Source organism: Castor canadensis, chromosome 7 (genome assembly GCF_047511655.1).
Source record: "Castor canadensis chromosome 7, mCasCan1.hap1v2, whole genome shotgun sequence".
Classification (NCBI taxonomy): Eukaryota; Metazoa; Chordata; class Mammalia; order Rodentia; family Castoridae; genus Castor; species Castor canadensis.
Genome location: NC_133392.1, coordinates 121687855 through 121706359, shown reverse-complemented (window position 1 = coordinate 121706359; position 18505 = coordinate 121687855). Strand labels below are relative to the sequence as shown.

At 45.9% G+C, this 18505-nt stretch overlaps 2 protein-coding genes and 1 long non-coding RNA gene across 8 annotated transcripts in view; 1 reads left to right on the top strand and 2 right to left on the bottom strand.

The window, feature by feature from the left end:
• Cc2d1b (coiled-coil and C2 domain containing 1B) overlaps positions 1-7427 on the bottom strand; it is a 22339-nt gene extending 14912 nt beyond the window's left edge. For 4 of the 5 annotated variants that reach the window (XM_020167508.2, XM_074080136.1, XM_074080133.1 and 1 more), the window contains exons 1-13: positions 7292-7427; positions 5733-5815; positions 4329-4473; positions 3342-3448; positions 2810-2968; positions 2289-2414; positions 1955-2114; positions 1605-1786; positions 1366-1441; positions 1151-1261; positions 934-1064; positions 602-674; positions 266-402 (exon numbers count right to left, since the gene is read on the bottom strand). In XM_020167508.2, coding sequence (XP_020023097.1) covers positions 266-402; positions 602-674; positions 934-1064; positions 1151-1261; positions 1366-1441; positions 1605-1786; positions 1955-2114; positions 2289-2414; positions 2810-2968; positions 3342-3448; positions 4329-4473; positions 5733-5798 — 1473 coding nt within the window. In that variant the 5' untranslated portion in view covers positions 5799-5815; positions 7292-7427. The remainder of the gene's footprint in view (positions 1-265; positions 403-601; positions 675-933; positions 1065-1150; positions 1262-1365; positions 1442-1604; positions 1787-1954; positions 2115-2288; positions 2415-2809; positions 2969-3341; positions 3449-4328; positions 4474-5732; positions 5816-7291) is intronic. The other variant, XM_074080135.1, reaches the window with a different exon arrangement.
• LOC141424942 (uncharacterized) lies at positions 6409-18434 on the top strand. The gene is made up of 5 exons (XR_012449910.1): positions 6409-6675; positions 10499-10630; positions 12829-13011; positions 18076-18157; positions 18299-18434. It is a non-coding gene; the product is annotated as an uncharacterized lncRNA (long non-coding RNA).
• Positions 10454-18505, bottom strand: part of Orc1 (origin recognition complex subunit 1) — a 45623-nt gene continuing 37571 nt past the window's right edge. For both annotated transcript variants that reach the window (XM_074080131.1, XM_074080132.1), the window contains exons 13-17: positions 18356-18505; positions 17646-17765; positions 12391-12560; positions 11906-11993; positions 10454-10678 (exon numbers count right to left, since the gene is read on the bottom strand). In XM_074080131.1, coding sequence (XP_073936232.1) covers positions 10454-10678; positions 11906-11993; positions 12391-12560; positions 17646-17765; positions 18356-18505 — 753 coding nt within the window. The remainder of the gene's footprint in view (positions 10679-11905; positions 11994-12390; positions 12561-17645; positions 17766-18355) is intronic.

Genomic DNA, 18505 nt, shown 5'->3' with positions numbered 1-18505 from the left:
CACCCCACATCTCCAAGCTAGATGTGACAGTTCTTTGGTAACCTCCCCAGCAAGATACAGCAGGGTAGTGGGAACTGAACCTGGAGTCTGAGGTCAGAAATACCTCGGTATAAATTCTAACTCTGTCCTTGGCCAAGTTTTTTTCTAAAATGTAGGGAAGGATACTCATCTCATTGGGCTTGTTGTGTGGAGAACAGGGTATGGGTTTACCCATCAACTGCTTATCCCCCCACCAAGCGCTGGAGTCTTAGGCCCTCAGCCAAACCTCATCCTCGTCCTCATCTACATCTGCTGGGGCTGTATCCTCCGAGGAGGCTAGTTTTGGGGCAGCTGCCAAAGCTGCTGCCACTGAATCCTCTGCTGTATCCATAGTGGGCTCCAGACCAGGGATGGGAGGAAATCCTGTGAGGAGAGACAGAGCAGGGAAGAGAAGAAACAGCCTCAGAGATATGCAAAGGTCCTAAGGATCCTGTCTGGCTCTGCCTGAGCATGGCGGGAATGAAGGACTCCCACAGGGTGCAGACAGTTACATGAGACATTTCTCCCTTCCTCCATTCTCGCTCAGAGACCTCAGAAGGTCCCTAGGCCAAGCTCCACTCACCTGGAGGAACAGGCAACTCAGTGAAGTCCACTTTCCGTCCTGCTCGGTGAGCTCGAATAGCATCCTGATATTGCTGCATGGGAAGCAAAGAAGGGACATCTGTTGGGCTAAAGTCTGCAGGCTTTGTGCCCACAACAGAGGCAGGGAAAAAAAAAAACAGGGCAGGACAGTAGCCCAGGAGAAAAAGAGCCCTAAGGCAGTAAGAACTTCAGAGAGACAGACAGACAAATGAAGACTTAGAGAAACCCAGGGTTAATGGGAGAAGCAGAGACAGAGAAGAGCTGTCCAGAGAGGTCAGCACAGGAAAGGGAACTGTGCAGTCTCAGGCCCACCTTGGCGATGCGCTCATGCATACGGGCCTTGCGCTCGTCCCCACTGGTCCGGGCCTGGATGCCTGCTTCTCGGTACTTGGTCAGCCTTTGCTGCAGGGCATCCAGCACTGTCTGTGGCTCTGCAGGGGCCACTTAAAGTGAGTAAGAAGAGGGCATCAGTTCTGCCTGCCCCTCCCCAGGTCCCTACTCCACAGTCCCACCATTCTGTCCTACCTACCTGGGGTGGATGGGATGTCAGAGGCCATCACTGGCTGCACTTGCTCCACTGCTGGGGACAGGATTGGGGGTGCTGTGGGGACCTTAGAAGCTTGTGGGAAGGCCTTCAGATCTGGGAACCCAGAGCAGAAGTGTAGGCAAAGTGTCTGGCCAGCCCCACACCTGAGATTCTCCCAACCCCAGCCTGAGCAGACACCTCCAATTGCCCATACAGACCCTCAGGTGCTGGAGGCAAGGCGCTCATGTCCACAGGCTGCCCCTTCTCCAGGGCTTCCAGAACAGCACCAAATCTCTGCAGCAATGAAAAGAGCAGGTATGGACATAAACAAGGGAGCCCTGAAATAACTACCCCCAGGAAAGTCGCACCCAAGTCCAGTCCGGATCACTCTGAGATTCTGCTTTCCCATCTGTAAAATGCAGCATGGGACACAGTGGCTCTCAGCCAGATGTTGTACCTTCCCAATCCTCATGAGCTCTCGAGCACGGTCTAGATCTCCAGCTCGCTTGGCACTGAGAGCAGCCACTTTGTACTCTCTCTGTCGGGCTGACAGCAGGGCTTGTGGGCCTGGGTCTGAATCAGGTGGGACAGCAATGGCAGAGCTTCCTGGTAAGCTGATCTCAGATTGGGAGGTGTTTTCTATAGGAAATGAAAAGCCCCAATAGAGGGTACAAGGGTGTGCTTTGGGTTTCCAGCGCCCACAGGTCTCATTGGTCTGAGGCAATGACAGGGACAGGCAGGGAAGGCAAGCCATGGGTTCTGACCCTGGGAACTAGGGCAGAAATTAGGATAGGTGCCTCCAGTTACCTGTGTCCATGGCAGAGGGAGCTGGGGAATCTGCCTTAGGGTTCCTATTGGCGGTTTCCTGAAGGCCCAGCGGCCTCTTGCCCAAGGCCACTGGAGGTGGGATCTCCTCCTCATTGATCTTCCTGCCTTTTCTCACAGCAGCAAGCTGGGATTCCAGAGTCTGAGGGAAGAGAACTAGTCCAGAAACACAGGTAACCATCTTTACCTGGGTCCACCAGGCTAGGGATCCACCACCTCTATAAGGCTGGTGGGGAAACCACCCCTCCACTGGGACAGCAATTCCTACTGCCTTACCCACAGCACCACTGCTGGTCTCCAAGTGGGCCCAACTCACCTTCAGGCCTCGCTCACAGCGCCTGGCTTTGGCGGCTTCACTGGCCTCCTTGGCACTGGCCACAGCCTCCTGGTAGTTGTGGATCCGTTCCTCCAGCAGAGCTTGCAGCCCCTGAGGGCCTCCAGCCTGCAAATACTTCAGCTCAGGGGTAGGCCACTCCACAGCCAGTTAGGCCCTTGCTATTCTCCCTGTGAGGAAGCTGCTCCAGAAGATGGAGCTCTGGGACTCAAGGGGAAAGAGCCAAAATCCCCAAGATATGAAGCAAAGACCCACAGCAGAGGCCAGAGCCCATGGTAGGCAAACACAGAAGCCCAGGCAATCCATGGAGGCCAAGAAATGGGTCTGGGAGAACAGAGAGGCCTTTGAGGTCAGCCAGGCACAAAGGAGTTTCTCACACTTGGCTTCTGCTTGGGGCAGCTCCTGGCCAAGGGTTATTTTAGCGACACTAGTGTGCAAGCCATGCTATGTGTAAGCTCATGCAAGGACATCAAAGGCACACAGGGGCCTCCTCCAGGGCCTACCTGAGCTACTGGGACTGAAGCCATTAGGAGGTCTGTCTGCATTGGAGGCTCAGTGTTCTCAAGTCCCTTCTCCTCCTCAGAGAGGTCTGGGCTTTCAACCTCACCACCATCCAGCGGCCCAGCCTCTTCATCCACACCCAGGACCTCCTTGAGCTCTGTCTGGGGGTACACAAGTCCCAGGAGTTTGGAGGCTTTATGGCCACAATAATGACAAGAACAGAACAACGTATCCTCTCCCTCTGCAGTATTTCCCAATGTGCACAGTCCCCTTTACCAAAATATTTATTTAATCTGAACAAAAACAGCCTTAAAATCTTCAAATCTGAGAATCCCCAGCTGCAGAGCTAAGAAAAGTCAAAAGAAACAAGTTTCACACTGTACAGCCAGGAAGACAGGCCTGGGAAGAGCAGGACACTCACTGAAAGTTAAGAGACCCTGAGGGATAAACCCAAGGCCTCCTTTCTACAGCCCTCTCCTCCACCAGATCCGAAATCAACAGCAGAGCCCTTGGATACCAGCCTGGCAGACGCACCAGCAGGTCTACATCCTCCTCCAGACCTTCTTCCTCCACTTCCTCCTCCTCCACATCCCGCATACAGTCTGCTGCCAACTTCTCGATGTGAGCCATAGGCAGAGGGGCTAGGGGAAGAGGATGAGGAAAACTCGAAGTCCAGGACAAGGAACGGAGGGTCTTTAATGCATTGTATGAGGAGATATGCCCAGGCAGAGATCCACCTTCCTTCATATAGCCAAGTCCCACCCAGAAAACTCCTTTATGACCCAGCTCAAAAGACCCTTGTCAGGGACACCCTCCTAGGCCCTCCAACAAGAAACAAGCTGTGCTTTCTCTGCATTTCTGCCAATAGTTGTTAAATGTGTCCATCATGCCCAACCACACCTTTCTCTCACATTTGTAAAGATTTCTAGCATCCATTTGAGCTTTACAATTCTGCAAGATTGGTAATATCCCCATTTTATATATTGAGTAAGCTTGGAACTACTAGCATCAATTTTGCTAACTTTGTAATCACAGTAAGAGCCAAAACTAAGTAAAACCCAGGCCCTAAATCAGGGCCAAGTCAGCGAGGCCCTTCCCAGTCTTCTCATTATTTTCTGAGGGGTCCTGGTGAGAAGTCAGGGAGATTTAGATCCTCCCAGGCATAAGAGCTCTGTCCTCTTCCAGGTGGTACAGGGATATTTTCACCTATTCATCTGACAATTTCTGTGTATCTGCTATGTGCCCAATGCTAACTGGGCTCCTACTGTATACTAGGCCCTGGCTAAGGCAAGTGACCTAAGTTAGAGTGAGAATCAGATTTGTCCACATGGGGAAAGAGTCAGCTCTCACAGCACAGGTATGATTGACCTCACAGTGGAAGAGCTCAGAGGGTACAGAGGTTATCATAAGGACCAGGGAGTCCGGTTGGCTCCTCCAGGCTGCAAAGCAAGGACTCTCTCTACCTTGGGTCTGCACTCAGCAGGTCCTAGTACTGAGCCCACCCCAGTAGTGAAAACTCACCCTGCTTCTTGGGTGCTGACTTCCTGCCTGTGGTCCCTGCTTCTCCAGTGAGGGCCAACAGTTCAGCCTCCAGGTCCCTATCATCTTCAGTTTCATCCATCCTCAGCAGCATGTCCTCAGGATTAAACTCCACAAAAAGCCCCAACTGATAGCAGAGAAGGATTCTTAAGACTCACAAAATGAGGCAGGGTAGATCCCAGCCCCAGAGCCAGACTTGGGCTGGCTGTGCCAGTCAATGGTTCCTTCACTCTGTGAAGTGCCCAATGTGCAGAAAGGAAAAACTAAGCCTGTAACCCAGGGGACTCCTCAAAGAATCCAGTAAGGATACACGGCCATTATTATTACAGCAATAATAGCAATAGCTTCCAGGTGTATACTTAGCATTTCACAGGATTATCTTAGTTAATTCTCACAATCCTGAGAAGTAGCTCCCCATCACTTTGTTTTTTGAGACAGGGTCTCATTGTGCAGCACAGGCTGGCCTTGAACCTCCTCCTTCAGCCTCCCGAGTGCTGGGATTAAAGGTATGTGTCACCAAACCTGGCCCATTATTTTCTAAATTGTGGCAGAATACATGGCATAAAATTTGCCATCCTAACCTTTTTTAAGTGTACAATTCAGTGGCACAAGCACATTTGCATTGTTATGCAACCAGCACCACCATCCACATAACTGGTTTCATGCTGTAAAACTGAAACTCTGCACCTATTAAACACTAACCCCTATCTCCATCCTTTTAACCGTCATTCTAGTTTTTGTGTCTGTAACTATGTCCATATTTGAAGAGTGAGGTCCTAGTTTTACTTCAATGTTTAGATGAAAATGAGAAAGCCTCCTGAATGACAGAACCAGAATTTAAAATAAGATCTTTGTGACTTCGGTGTCTACCCTCAGTCCCACCTACTCCTTATATGCATCTAAAAGAGAATAAAAATAGACTAAGAAGTCTCAGGACTTGGGTCAGAAGAAATAAAGGGAGAAAACTGGAAGACAGACACCCTCCCTCTTCCCGCTATGTCCCTAGGCAGCAAAGTCCACCCACTGGCCACAGCCCTCAAGCCTTGGTATCCTTGGCTGGCAAGCAAAGTTGTGACCCTAAATGAGGAACCTGTGAGAGCAATAAGAACATCAGAACATCCTAAACTTTGGTGGCTGCTGAGCCCTCCACACTACTTGTATGAAGTGGTCACAGTAGGATGGCTGGGTTAAAACACAGGAGGGGAGGTCAGGCCTCCTTTACCCACGAGGCTCCAATCAGAGGTTCTTAAGAGCTTTGCCACCTTCAGGAGGCCCTGCTCAGTCTCTGAACTAACAGGAAAACCACAAAGGTCACTCAATTTGTCCAAGTTGTCTAGAAACTCCCACCCCAAATTAGCCCAAGAGTGAATGAAGCCAGGTCCATACCTGCTTGGCAGCTGCCACACCCTGGCCACTGGCCTGAGGGCCCTTCCGAGGTCTTGGCCCTGGCATCCTGGTGGCCTAGATACCTATCAGATGGGGAATTAAAAAGACTTAGACTAAAGTAGACTATGAGCTGTGCCCCCAATAGGGGTACCAGTGGTAAGGTGTGGTTAGTGAACTCCCCAAGGAGGCAGCTCTGGGTCCTGCAGGGTAAAATACCAACACTGGAATTAGGGCACTGAAGCAAGCAACAGGGAGGATAGAAGGCTGGGATTGTGGGGAGGGTCGTGGGCAGCGTGGAGACACAGTGTAGTTACCGAACTGACCAATTTAGAAGGCAGATTCAGGGAAGCATCTCTAAGTACAGAGTGGGTAAAAGACTGGGTAGGATTAGAAAAGGCTCTAAAGTAGAGCTGTCCATTCTGGAAGCAACAGGTGGCTATCTGCATTTAAATTTAAATTAATTAAAACTAAAAATCCAGTTCTTCAGTCACACCAGACACATCTCAAGTGCTCAACAGTTCTATGTAGTTAGTGGCTATCACCTGGAGAACAGATACCGAATGTTTCCTGCATCAGTTTCCTTGCATGAAAGAAAGCTGATTCAGCATGCAAATTTTCTGAGATTTCCCCACCACTCATGGGACTTCCATGGGAGGCAGGGCTGCACGTTAGGAGTGCAGAAATTCATCTGTCATGGTCTCAGACTTTGCTGTGGGGTTATGGTGCCCAGAGGTAGCCTCCTACCAACGCAGAGAGAAAAGGACTCTTGGAGGTGGTGCCTGTGCTGAGTCATGATGAAGCTGGGGGAAGGAAGGGCAATAGGATTCCAAGCAGAGTGAACCACCCTGCAATGGTTCTGAGTTGAGAAATGGCTTGCCCTGCACACTAAGGGGCTTCTATTACTGGAGCATACACCCAGCCAGGAGATCAGAGACAGTATAAGGTAAGATGGATGGCATTGTGAGCCAAGGGGCACAACACAAAATCTTTAAGCCTAAAGGTGTTTGGGTGTTATCCTGACAGCAACAGGGAAAGAAGTGACCGGTTGGGACCGGCGTTTAGGAAACATCACCCTGACTGCATAAGGGAGGTGCACAGGACGTGGAGAGCATAGCACAGGAAACCGTCCTGGTTTCTGAGCATCTTACAGCAGTGGGTGAGGGAGGTGGCAGTGAGGGTGGAAAGGAGCAGACGGGGTCCAGAGTTAGGAAGGCTGCGAGGTTAACGGGGTGTGGGATCACGGGAGCGCGCGCTCAGGACTCCAAGTGTCAGATTTCGGTGACTTGGGTGAATCGCGGGGCTTTCACTGAGCCGGGCGTGGGAGCGAGCCGGCTCAGCAGGAAGACGAGATCAGTCAGGCTCTTCCACTATGCGGCCACAGTGCTGGGCCCGAGCCGGGACTGAGGAGAGGTGGGCAGCAGAGTCCGAAGTGGGAGGCGGCCAGAACCCCCATTCCCTCGCGGCAGGGCGCACCGCCCAGCCCTGCCCGGCCCCAGCCGTCTCCATCACCCCGGCCGCCCCCAAACCTCCCCAGGCCGGGGGGCGGGTACGCGGCATACCTCGCGGCGGACCCGAACAAAACACGGGCCTTCTCCAGCCCGGCACCGCCCTGGCTTCCCGCGGCCCCCAAGCGGCGGCTAAAGCAGCGACAGGAAGCGCCCGCCCGGGAGGCGGCTGGCACCCGACACGTGACTCTTCAGCCCGGCAGCTCGCAGTGCGCATGGGCAGGCAAGCGGGTGGAGCGATCGGACAGGTGACTCCAAGGGTGGATTAGCAGTGCGCAGGCGCGTTCGGCCAGGTAGCGCGAGACTCGCAAAAAGGAGTGTTCGTTGGCTCCACCCCCGCCTCCAGCTGCCTGCGCAGATGGAGTAGGTGCGCCTCTTCGGTTGCCCAGCCACTGCCAGGCCAGTCCGCCTCGCTTCCTCCCAAGCCAGGACACTCCACCTCATGCCCACGCCCCGAGAGCGAGGCTTCTCGGCGGAACACCAAGTACCCTAACAAGGCTCCAGGAAAATGGAAATGGGGCTAGTTCAGCTCCTTAAAAGAACCCCCTTATAATCAGAGTGGGCTGAAACTTCAGGTAACACAGGTAGAGCGCATTGCATTCTGGAAGATACTTCAGAAACCTTTAGGGCATCCAGGCGTAATGGTTCAGGTCTCTAATCCCAACACTCTTGAGATTGAGGCAGGAAGACCTGGAGTTCAAGGCCAGCTAGACTCTTGTCTCAAAAACTAAAGTTTGGAGCTGGCGACATAGCCCTAGATTTGATCCCTAGCACGGAAAATATTTTTTTAAAAAACTTTAAATTCTTACTTTTTACCCTATACTGCAGTCAAGAAAGGAGGGGAGAGGAAAGAGGGAGACTGGGTTGTTTTCTTAGATTGTGCTAGTTATAATAGATGGACATTATCCCTAAAAGGAACAGAGGCTCAGAGAAATCTTCTTGCCCAAGGAAATGCAAAGCCATCCTCTTTGGTATCAGAAAAAAAGCTAGTCTGCTGCCAGCTAAAATATTGCCACCTCACTCCTGCCCAGCTCCTAAAGGTCTTTCCAAGATCTTCCAATTTCCTTGGCCAAAGAGCTTTTCCATCTGCTTGTTGTTTGGGGTGACTTCCCAGAGAAAGGAAAGCTGAGCATTTTAAAATTAAGGTTTTATTTCTTCCTTTGAAAGTATTTAACATTTTTATAATAAAGCGTTTAAAATATACAATGTTACATTTCACATTCACAGGATACACACATCCACAAAAGCAGAAAATCTTATGTATCTCCAATGTTTAGAGCAGACATGGCACACAGTATTTCCTATCTTTTGTATGTGAATTAACACAACACATGAACACCTATTAAAGTTTAAGAAAATACAGTTGAGGCCACCTGTACACTTTCCATAATGCAAAACTTCCTGTTCTTAGAGGTTTTTATTTCTGGGCAATTATGTGTATTTGTAGAGTACATGGAAATTCTTTGTAAGCTTTTAAATATCACACCGCAGAATTCTTCACCTTTTCCAACAACCCTGAGCCTGTTTTATGTACATTGATATGTATTGATGTTCATTTCTGTATGGTATTTCATAGTACAAAAATGAACAAATCACTTTTGCAATGGCTTCCCACTACTTATTTGTGATGCTAGGAACAATCTTCAATACAATTCAGAGCGTGTGTGTATGAATTTCCCTAGAGTATATTAGTATGAATGGAATTAATGGCTCTTGGGAGTTCTTGCATTTTCCAGACTAAATATTGCCAAATTATCTCCAAAGTGAAGCCATTCCAGTTTCTACTCCCATCACGTGGGCCATTTGGGCTCCATTTGTTCCGTACTGCCACCGACAGGCATTCTAATATACATCCTGACACAGCTCCTCAGTGCACTGTATTAGGTTATAGACACGTTTTCATCATGAATTTCCTAAGAGCATTCTTATGTAACCAAATTCATCATACTCACAATCTTAACACATATTAATGTTATTAATATGAATGTAGTTCATGTTTATATTTCTTAAATCCAGGACCTCATCAAGTACACTTAGGTGTCATGTCTCTCATCTCCATTCTCCTTTGGCCTACAATGGTTCCTATGTGGTTTTTGTTGTTGTTTTCTTCTTTTTCTTACCATTTGTGACTTTTTTGGAAACAGGATTTCACTATGTAGCCCAGGCTAGCCTTAAACTCTCAATCCTCCTGCCTTTGCCTCCCAAGTGCTGGGATTACAGGCACATACCACCATGCCTCTCTGTAATAAATGTTTGCAGTGATTGGAGTGCTAAGAATTCAGTTTCAATGTAAAACATTTCTTAGTAAACTTAGATTTTTCTGGTAATTTTGTAATCAATAGATTCAAGCCAAACATTTCTGGGTAAGGCTGTGTTCACATAAGGCTCCCTGTCATTTGTCCTGTTTTTGGTTTCCCAGTAAATGGTGTAATTAACTTGCAAGTCATACAAGAAGCTGTTCCAAGAATTGTATCTAGAAACTAATTGCCATCTCTTTATTAAGATTGATTCCTGGGCCCTTACACATTCTCTGTGGCACACAGATCTTTTATGTTTTAAGGATTTCTTGCAGTAAATGTTACATTTTTCAAAACTTTTATTTTCAAGCCATGATGATACTTAATATTATTTCTGGCAATCCTATTTTATAAACAGATTTGTTTCATATTGTCCAAAATGTAAAATAAGGAAATGGTATATAGTAAAATTCCTAACTTCTGACTCTAACCACCCAGATCTTTCCCAGAAGGAAACAGTGTAACAAATTTCTTACAAATTCTCCCCAAACTATTTTACATACATAAAACTACACTGTATGCATATTTATACACACGATTTGCTACCATGAATTAAATGACAGGAACGGCTAGTAACAGTAATAAGTCAGAGGAAGGGCCTAATGTAGAACCTGAATGTTTGTATTGGCTAAATTTCACAAACATGCTGTAAAAAGCAAATTATTTAACAGAAAATTCTAAATACATGACTGCCATTTCCATCTGGTATGTTTTGGTACAATAATTCCATGTGCTTAGAAAATCAGAAGCTGAGAGTGGTGGTACATGCCTATAATCCCAGCACTTGTGAGGTGAAGGCAGGAGTACCATGAGTTCAAGGCTAGCGTGGGCTACTTAGCGAGTTCCAGGTCAGCCTGAGTTACACAGTGAGGCCATGTGTCAAAAAAAATCATAAAAACAAGAGAGAAAATCAGGTTCTTTAAAAAACAGCAGACTGGTGTGAAGTTCTCCATTCTTCTTTCAGCGCGTAAAGCACATCGTCCTGGCTGATGTTGAGCCGCACACGAAGAAGCAGATCATTCCTGCTGGGCTCCAACAGGAGGAGGCGGCAGGAGCCTAGGCGTGAACACACAGCCATGGTCTCTGACATGGTGGGGTATGGCAGTCCCTCCATTCTACACAGGGCCACATGTTGGCTGTATACCTATAAATAAAATAAGTAAACAAACAAATAAATAAATAAGGCAAAAGTTAAGAGGAAGATAATACTGGGTCTGTATACAATCAGTCATTTTTTCTTTTACAAAAGCAGACACTTGGTGCTCAGGACACCAAATACTCCAGAAGATATCAGTGGGTATCTCAACGATGACAAGTGTCAGAGCGGAACACCAACGCCAGAGTCAGAACACGGCAGGTCTGAATCCTGCTTCTATCGTTTACATAAATCCCAACAGTGGCCAAGTCACTTCACCTCACTTTTACATACAAAATGCACTTTACATCCCTTATAAGTTAATGGATATAAAATAATTGTCAACTGTCACTGTTAAAAAATAATTCTGGTTTCCAGGGGCTGAGAGGTCCACAAAAGAAACTGTCAAAATTTAAGTCAAATTTTGCTACAAGGGCACTTTTCCTTTCTCAGATATGGTAAGCAGATGCCAGTGCATGACCCTTAGCCAACACAGGGCCCAAGGAGAAAATTGAAAGAAGGAATAAAGGGAGGAAGGAAGGCTGCAAACACAGATCTTACCCTGAAGCACCCCATGGGTCAGGCAAGCTCATAGCACTGCTGGACACTGTTCTAAATATTTTTGAGTCTACGGCTCACACCAAGACTAGAGTATGACAAGAGCAGAGATACTGCTGGGTTTAGTGGTACATGCCTACAATCCCAGCAATGGGGAGGCTGAGGCAGAGGATCTCAATCTCAAGGCCAGCCAGGGTTGTATAGTGAGACCTTGTCTCCAAAAAGCTGTAGGTGTGGCTCAAGCAGTAGAACACCTATTAGCAGGTATGAAGCCCTGAATTCAAAGCCAAAAACAAACAAAACCACCAAGCATCCGCAAGGCTCTGAGTTTAACTCCCAGCACCTTACAAAGAAAGAAAAAAGAAAAATTAGAAGTTGTAGCTCAAAGGCTCCAAACCCAAACACACCCACACAAAAAGATAAGGAAAAAGATAAGGAAATTTGGTTGCTATGCACTGTATACATGTAGTGAAATATCATACCGTACCCCATAAGTATGTATAACTATTACATGTGAATTAAAAACTTTTTTTAAAAAAAAATCACATACATGCTGAACTGATTAGCACAATCAGGGTGGTACAAAACAGAGACAAACTGTTACACATTGATTGAAATGTCCACTGATTTTTAAAGCCCCAGACCAAAATCTAGAAAGATTTGAAAAAAGACAATCACCTGTTGAAATGTTGCTTCCTCGAGTCCTGATTGCCGGAACTCTGCAAGGATGGCTCTCAGGAAGCCCTGTTCCAGGACGGAGGAATTTCTTAAAAGAAACATGAGGAAATGTGAGTTCTCATAAGAGGCTGTACTACAGACAGCCAAACAAAGCTTCAATGTGCAGTTAGAGAAAACACTGGGAACCATTATTTGACAGGATTCTTCCATCATCCCCAGTCTCAAGTCAAAAGGTCACAGCAACTAACTACATCTGCAATTTTACTAGTACCTCAAAAGTATCCCCACCCTCATTTTGTGAGCAGAGTAGGAAAAGCAGTGCCTCCTTCCTAACAACCAGCCAATGCCATTAAGAAAAAGTACTGTCTAGTAAATGCACATTGGATGTGTTAAAGTTCAGAAAGGGGAGCAGGTTTCCAAAGCTTCCCAGGCTGTACAATCTCTACTGACCATTCCAAGGAGGGGCAGTGAACAGAGAATCTTACTTGATGGCAGTGATGTACGATGAGGAGAACATCTCATCCACAGATTCCATTAAGTGGGTCACAGTGACCAGGCCTGAGGAATCACCCTTCTGGTGGGAGAGCTCGCAGATCTCTGTGGCACGCCTGCAAATGTCCAGGCAGCGCCGGGCATCTCCAGAGAGGGCTGCTACCTACAAGAAAGAATGTGTCATTCCCGAAGTCCCCTAGCTTCATACCAGGTAAAGAACCAGTAGAGTCTGTATTCAGCTACAGAGGGAAGATGATGCTAAGAATGGACATACACCTAAAATTAAGACCTGCCTGGGCCCTCACAGAAGCACAGTGATACATTATTATTATACTATGGCTAGTACTATTCTCTGAGTCCAAACCTTTGTCATTGTGGAGATAACTCCACAATGGGAACAGCAGTAATTCTCAGCTTTCTTTATTTTTCAGGAAATGATGTCTAAATAAAGAGATTCCTGACCCAAGATCAAGACTGAACCATCTGGAAACAACGGTTCTCGTTCCCTGCAGGAAGAGACAAGCATACCCCTAGAAGCAGTCCACCAAGACCAGAGGCTAAATTAGAGCCTTGCTGGAGATAATTCCACAGACCAGCAGGCCTCACAGTATGTGGTAAATTTGGGGGAATGGCCAGAACAATGGCTAAGAGAACCAAAATCAAGAATGGGGACTGGGCGCCAGTTTCTCACGTCTATAATCCTAGCTACTCAGGAGGCAGAGATCAGGAGTATTGCAGTTAGAAACCAGCCTGGACAAACAGTTTGTGAGACCCTATCTCAAAAAAATACCTAACACAAAAAGGAGTGGTGGAATGCCTCAAGATGTAGGCCCTGAGTTCAAGCTCTGGTACTGAAGAAAAAAAAAAGGCGGGGGATGGGGAGGAAGTCCCAAAGATTGGAGGACCCAGAGGAATCTCTAGTTAAATGGATGAAAGAGAATAAGGAACAATGCTGACTGCTCTGCTGTTGCCCCTTCCCTTCCATGTGCACAGAGGTAAAGGGGTTCAGGAATTCCCCCTCTCAGAGAATGTTCTACTTTCTCCCATGCTGACTTAGACAGTAATTTTCTTTTTTTTCTGTTTTTCTTGGGCTGTCCTTGGGTTTGACCTCAGGGCCTCGTACTTACTAGGCAGGCATTCTACCACTTAAGTCATGTCCCCAATCCTTTTCGCTTTAGTTATTTTTTAGGTAGGATCTTATGTTTCTTGCCTGGGCTGGTCTGAACCGTGATCCTCTTCCTTATGTATCCTGGGTATCTGGGATGACAGGAACCATCACACCCAGCTTTTTTGTTGAGATAGGGTCTTGCTAACTTTTTGCCCAGACTGGTCTCAAACCACAATCCTCCTGAGTAGTTGAGAGTTTTGTTTTGCTTTTGAGGGAGGATCTCACTATGTAGCCCAGGCTGGCCTCCATCTTTCTGCCTTTGCCTGGGTACACAACACCTAGTCCACCTGCATTTTAATTGCTTCCCAGAAAGAGTTTTGGTTCCACAAAAAACAAAATGACAACAGTCATTTCTAGGAATTATAAGCAATTTTTAGCGTTTTGGGTATACCTCTGTAGTCAGGATTCAAATTTAAGACATTAAAAAATTTCTAAAAATCACTTTCCTAGTAACCAAGACTGAAACATGAATGTCAATTTATAGTCTTCCCTCTCTCTAATATCCATAATCACTTCCTTCCTCCTATTAGCAGTTAGTGAAACACCACCACAGTGAACAGAATGGACACAAGAACTACTTCAGAGGCCGAAAGGAAAACAGAGAAGGATCCTTAGGTGGCAAGATCTGAGGATTCTTTTTGACAATTGCGGGGTAAGAGAGATGAAAGAAAAAGCTAGGAACCACCCAACACAGACTCTAACAAGAGAGGACCCTGAAAAAAACTGCCTATATGGATTTGTAGCCCAAATCTAGTGTCCTAAAATCATCAAATGGAAAAAAATCTCTTAAAAAAAATCATTACCAATTGGTAGTGCCCGTAGGTAATTGCTAGAAGCAAAACTGAATTCACCTTCAACCTAGGCCTCAATTCTCAGATAAAGGAACATGAGCACATGATGAAAGTAAAATAATTCTATCTATTCAGGAGGCTAGATGGGAATATCTCAATTAGGGCAAAAAGTTCACGAGACCACCTCAACCAATAGGTGGGTTTGGTGGTGTACTCATAGCTCACAGATGCAGGAAATCACAAATAGGAGGATCATGGACCAGACTGGTTTGGCATAAAGTGAGACCCTATCTTTAAAATAACAATGCAAAAAGGGCTGGCAGGGTGGTTCAAGTGGTAGAGCACCTGCCTACCAAGCATAAGGCCATGAGTTCAAACCTCAGTACCATCAACAAAACAAAAACCCTCAAGGAATCAAGGCCATACATGCATGAGAACCAGAAGAATTAAAAGAAAGGAGAATCAGACCTATGAAGACTTCAGATATTTTAATTTTAAATACAGAATATAAAATATATTTCTCTACATGTAAAGAAAAAAAAAAAACAGGTCAGACTTCATGAAAAAACCAAGAACCATAAAAGGAAAGGAAGCAACAGGAGAAGAGTCATCAATATTATTCTGTAATAAGGAAAGAGGCAGAGAAGAGCACAAATGGCTCACACCTATAATCCCAGCTACTCAGAAGGCAGAGATCAAAAGGACTTCTGTTTGAAGCCAGACTTGGGCAAATAGTTCATGAGACCCTACCTCAATACCTAAAATAAAACAAGCTGGCAGAGTGCTCAAGTGGAAGAGCACTAGTAAATGTGAGGCCCTGAGTTCAAACCACAGTATCACCAAAAAAAAAAAAAAAAGGAAAGAGGCAGAAGAGGAATGACATTAGCAGACAAGAGAAAGCCAAATTCTAAACTGGTAATGAGGAATCCAGGAACAAATCGAAGTTATATTGAATACTTTCAAAATGCTCTGGAGTTGGTACCGGAACTGGAAGGAAAGGGAGAAAACAAAGAAGCTTGCTTGAAAGTTAAGAAAAATTCAGAAATTTAAGAAGGAAATTTTTGTTAGGTGCTGGTGTCTCACACCTCTAATCCTAGCTACTTGGGAGGCTGAGATCGGGATAGGAAGAATCGAAGTTTAAGACCAGCCCAGACAAAAAGTTTGTAATATGTCACCTCAACCAATAGGTGGGCATGGTGGCACACCTGTCATCCAGCCACATAGGAGGCTGAGATTAGGAGAACTGTGGTTCCAGGCCAGGTCAGCTATGGCAAAAATAGTCTGTGAGACCCCATCTCAATGGAAAAAAGCTTGGCACAGTTGGTTCACGCCTGTCATCCCAGCTACTGGCCAGAAGCCTAAAATAGGAGGTGTGGCTCACATGGCAGAATGCCTACCTAACAAACAGCATGCCAAGTTCATGGTAACAGAAAAAAAAAAAAAAAATCTAACTTTCAGACCCTAAAACCAATTCCACCCCCCACTTTTTTTTAGAATTTGTTTTTGTTTTGTTTGTTTATTTTAAGAGCAGGGTCGTAAAATGTACCTCAGGGTGGCCTTGAACTCAAAATTCTCCTGCCTCAGTTTCCCCATGCTGGGATTATAGGTATGTACCATCACATTCAGCCCCCACTTGCTTTTATCAATAGTTTTATTGGAACACAGCTATGTTCATTCCTTCACATTTTGTCTATGGGTGCTTTTGCTTTTGCATACAAAAGCAAAGTTAAGTAGTTTCAACAGAAACAGTTGTTATGTCCCACAAAATCTACTACCTCACCTTTCATAGAAAAGTTTGCTGACCCTTGCCTAGTATCCCTTCCCCACTTCCTACTGGCGGGTACACATTAGGGCCACTGACTGAGGGAGGCTATGAGAAAATTTTGGGCCTTGGTAATTTGTACTCCTCTCATAAAACCCTTTACCTCAGAGATTATCTCTCTTCTACCAAGTCAAGAGACCACAAATTTGTTCTCAAGCAATGCTATCAACCCCTTCCTCCCTTCCTCCCTTCCTCTGTCTCTCATCACCCCTCTCTTTTGAGATGAGGTCTCACTATGTTGCCCAGGCTGCCCCTGGATTTCTGGGTTCAAGAGATCCTCCTGCCTCAGCCTTCCATCACTGGGCCTATAAGCGTATGCCCACCTCTGATCAGTTTTTTGTTTTTGCAGTACTGAGGCTTGAACACAAGGCCTTCACCTTGAGTCACTCCACCAGCTCTTTTTTGTGAAGGGTTTTTCAAGATAGGCTCTCTCAAACTATTTGCCCAGGCTGGCTTTGAACCACAATCCTCATGATCTCTGCCTCCTGAGTAGCTAGGATTATAGGCATGAGCCACCAGCGTCTAGCTCTCTCTAATCAGTTTTTTTTAATCTCCATCTGTACACCTAGTGGACAACCAGGACTTGCAAGGAGAATCTCCAACAATACAAGATAGAGATAAAAACCAATCAACAAAAGACATCTTAGAGGAAAATGGAAGAAGACAATAGGCTGACATCAAAAGAAAAAAAAAGGAGTATTGGGAGAAGAAAAGAACACTTAGAACATGCAAAAATGAGAACTCTAAACTCTATCCACAGAAAAGCTAGAGGGTCATTTTGAGGCTTTCTCTCATGGAAAGCAAAGTTGGAGAGAGGAGCAAACTGGCTCACCTCTGGCCCCAGTACTTCATGTAGTACCCATAGTACCCAGCTCCAAGTAGTAGTGCCCGGCATGTGCTGCTGCTGCAGCTGCTCAGGATTTAGATAGTTTTGAGCAAGGGGACTTGTGGATGTTTGGTTTCTTCCAGCTTGAGGCAGGTACCTCAGCAGATGCAGAACAGTCAGGGATGGAGGCTCAGCTCACACTCTCCTTGTGAGCTTGGAGGATGTAGGTATCTGATGCTTCAGATCCACTCTGGAGTGTGTACCTTGTTAGGCACATTACAGACAGATGTAATCTGATTCTCACAATGACCCTATGAGGTTAACTATCAATACTTCCATTTTTCAGAGATGAAAGCTGAGCTCAGGGTAGGTAACCTATAACCTCCCACTTTTAGTTACACAAAATTGCTTGGTCTCTTTATTTATTAATAGTTTGTATACAAGAAAAACAAAACCCATGACCTTCTAAGTAAACCACAATAAGGTAAAGGATTCTCTCAGAATTTTTGTTGTCATTTTTGGCTTATTCTTACAGGACTTCCCTAGAGCACTTAGTACAGGGCCTCATATGCAGCAGGTGCCCACTAAAGGCTTGCTGACTGGCTTCTGGGTACAGCTAGGAGTCCCTGGAAGTGGCTTACCTTTCTGGCTACTAACTGGATAGCGTCATCCTCAAAAGCATTTAAATACTTGAGTCGGGACACCAGGATCTGCTTCAGTTGGCTGTGAGTATATGGTTGGAAGGACATCCTGGTAAGACCCTGGGGAGCCAAGATGACAAGTAACAAGTTCATTGACTGTCCAGGTGAAAAATCACCCCCAGATCCCCAAACCTTCCTCTCAAACCCACATAACAATTTATACATTTCTCAATTACTGTTATTACTGACAATGGTCAGTGCTATTCTGCAGAGAAGCAGTTCTCAAACTTCTTTTTCATTTAAGAACCTTTTATTCTACCAGAATCATTTAGAAGTAGATAGAAGCAGAGGTACTCTAATTAATGTGAGTAGCAGGATCTTAGGCTCTATGTTATGTATAACTCCTGCCTTTCCTTTTAATATAATAAAGGTCTTCATGATTTGATGCTGTGCTTTCAGAGATCACATCTGCCTGGCTCAGTGCTGTATTCCATGCACCTAAAAGGTGGCAGGTGATAAGAGTTTAAATATGTTTTTAAAAAGTAATTAAACTTCTAGGGCTCTGTGTAGCTTAAAGTTCATAGATTATATGGTACTTGCTATGCAATGGGTTTTTCATTTCAACATAGATTTTCTGCTTTCATTTTTTGCAGAACACAGCTCCAGCTGAGGGATCTGTAAGGACAAACTGAAAACTGCTTAGGACCTACCAGTCTGCTTGACACCCGGTTCATCATAATCCTCTCTGGCAGGTCCATGGTGTTAGCAATGGTCAGGACCACCAGCCGGGACTCCTTGTGAGTGGGCCAGTCAAAGAGATTGTACATTATGTCCTGTTTGTGAGTCCACAGAAGGTCAAG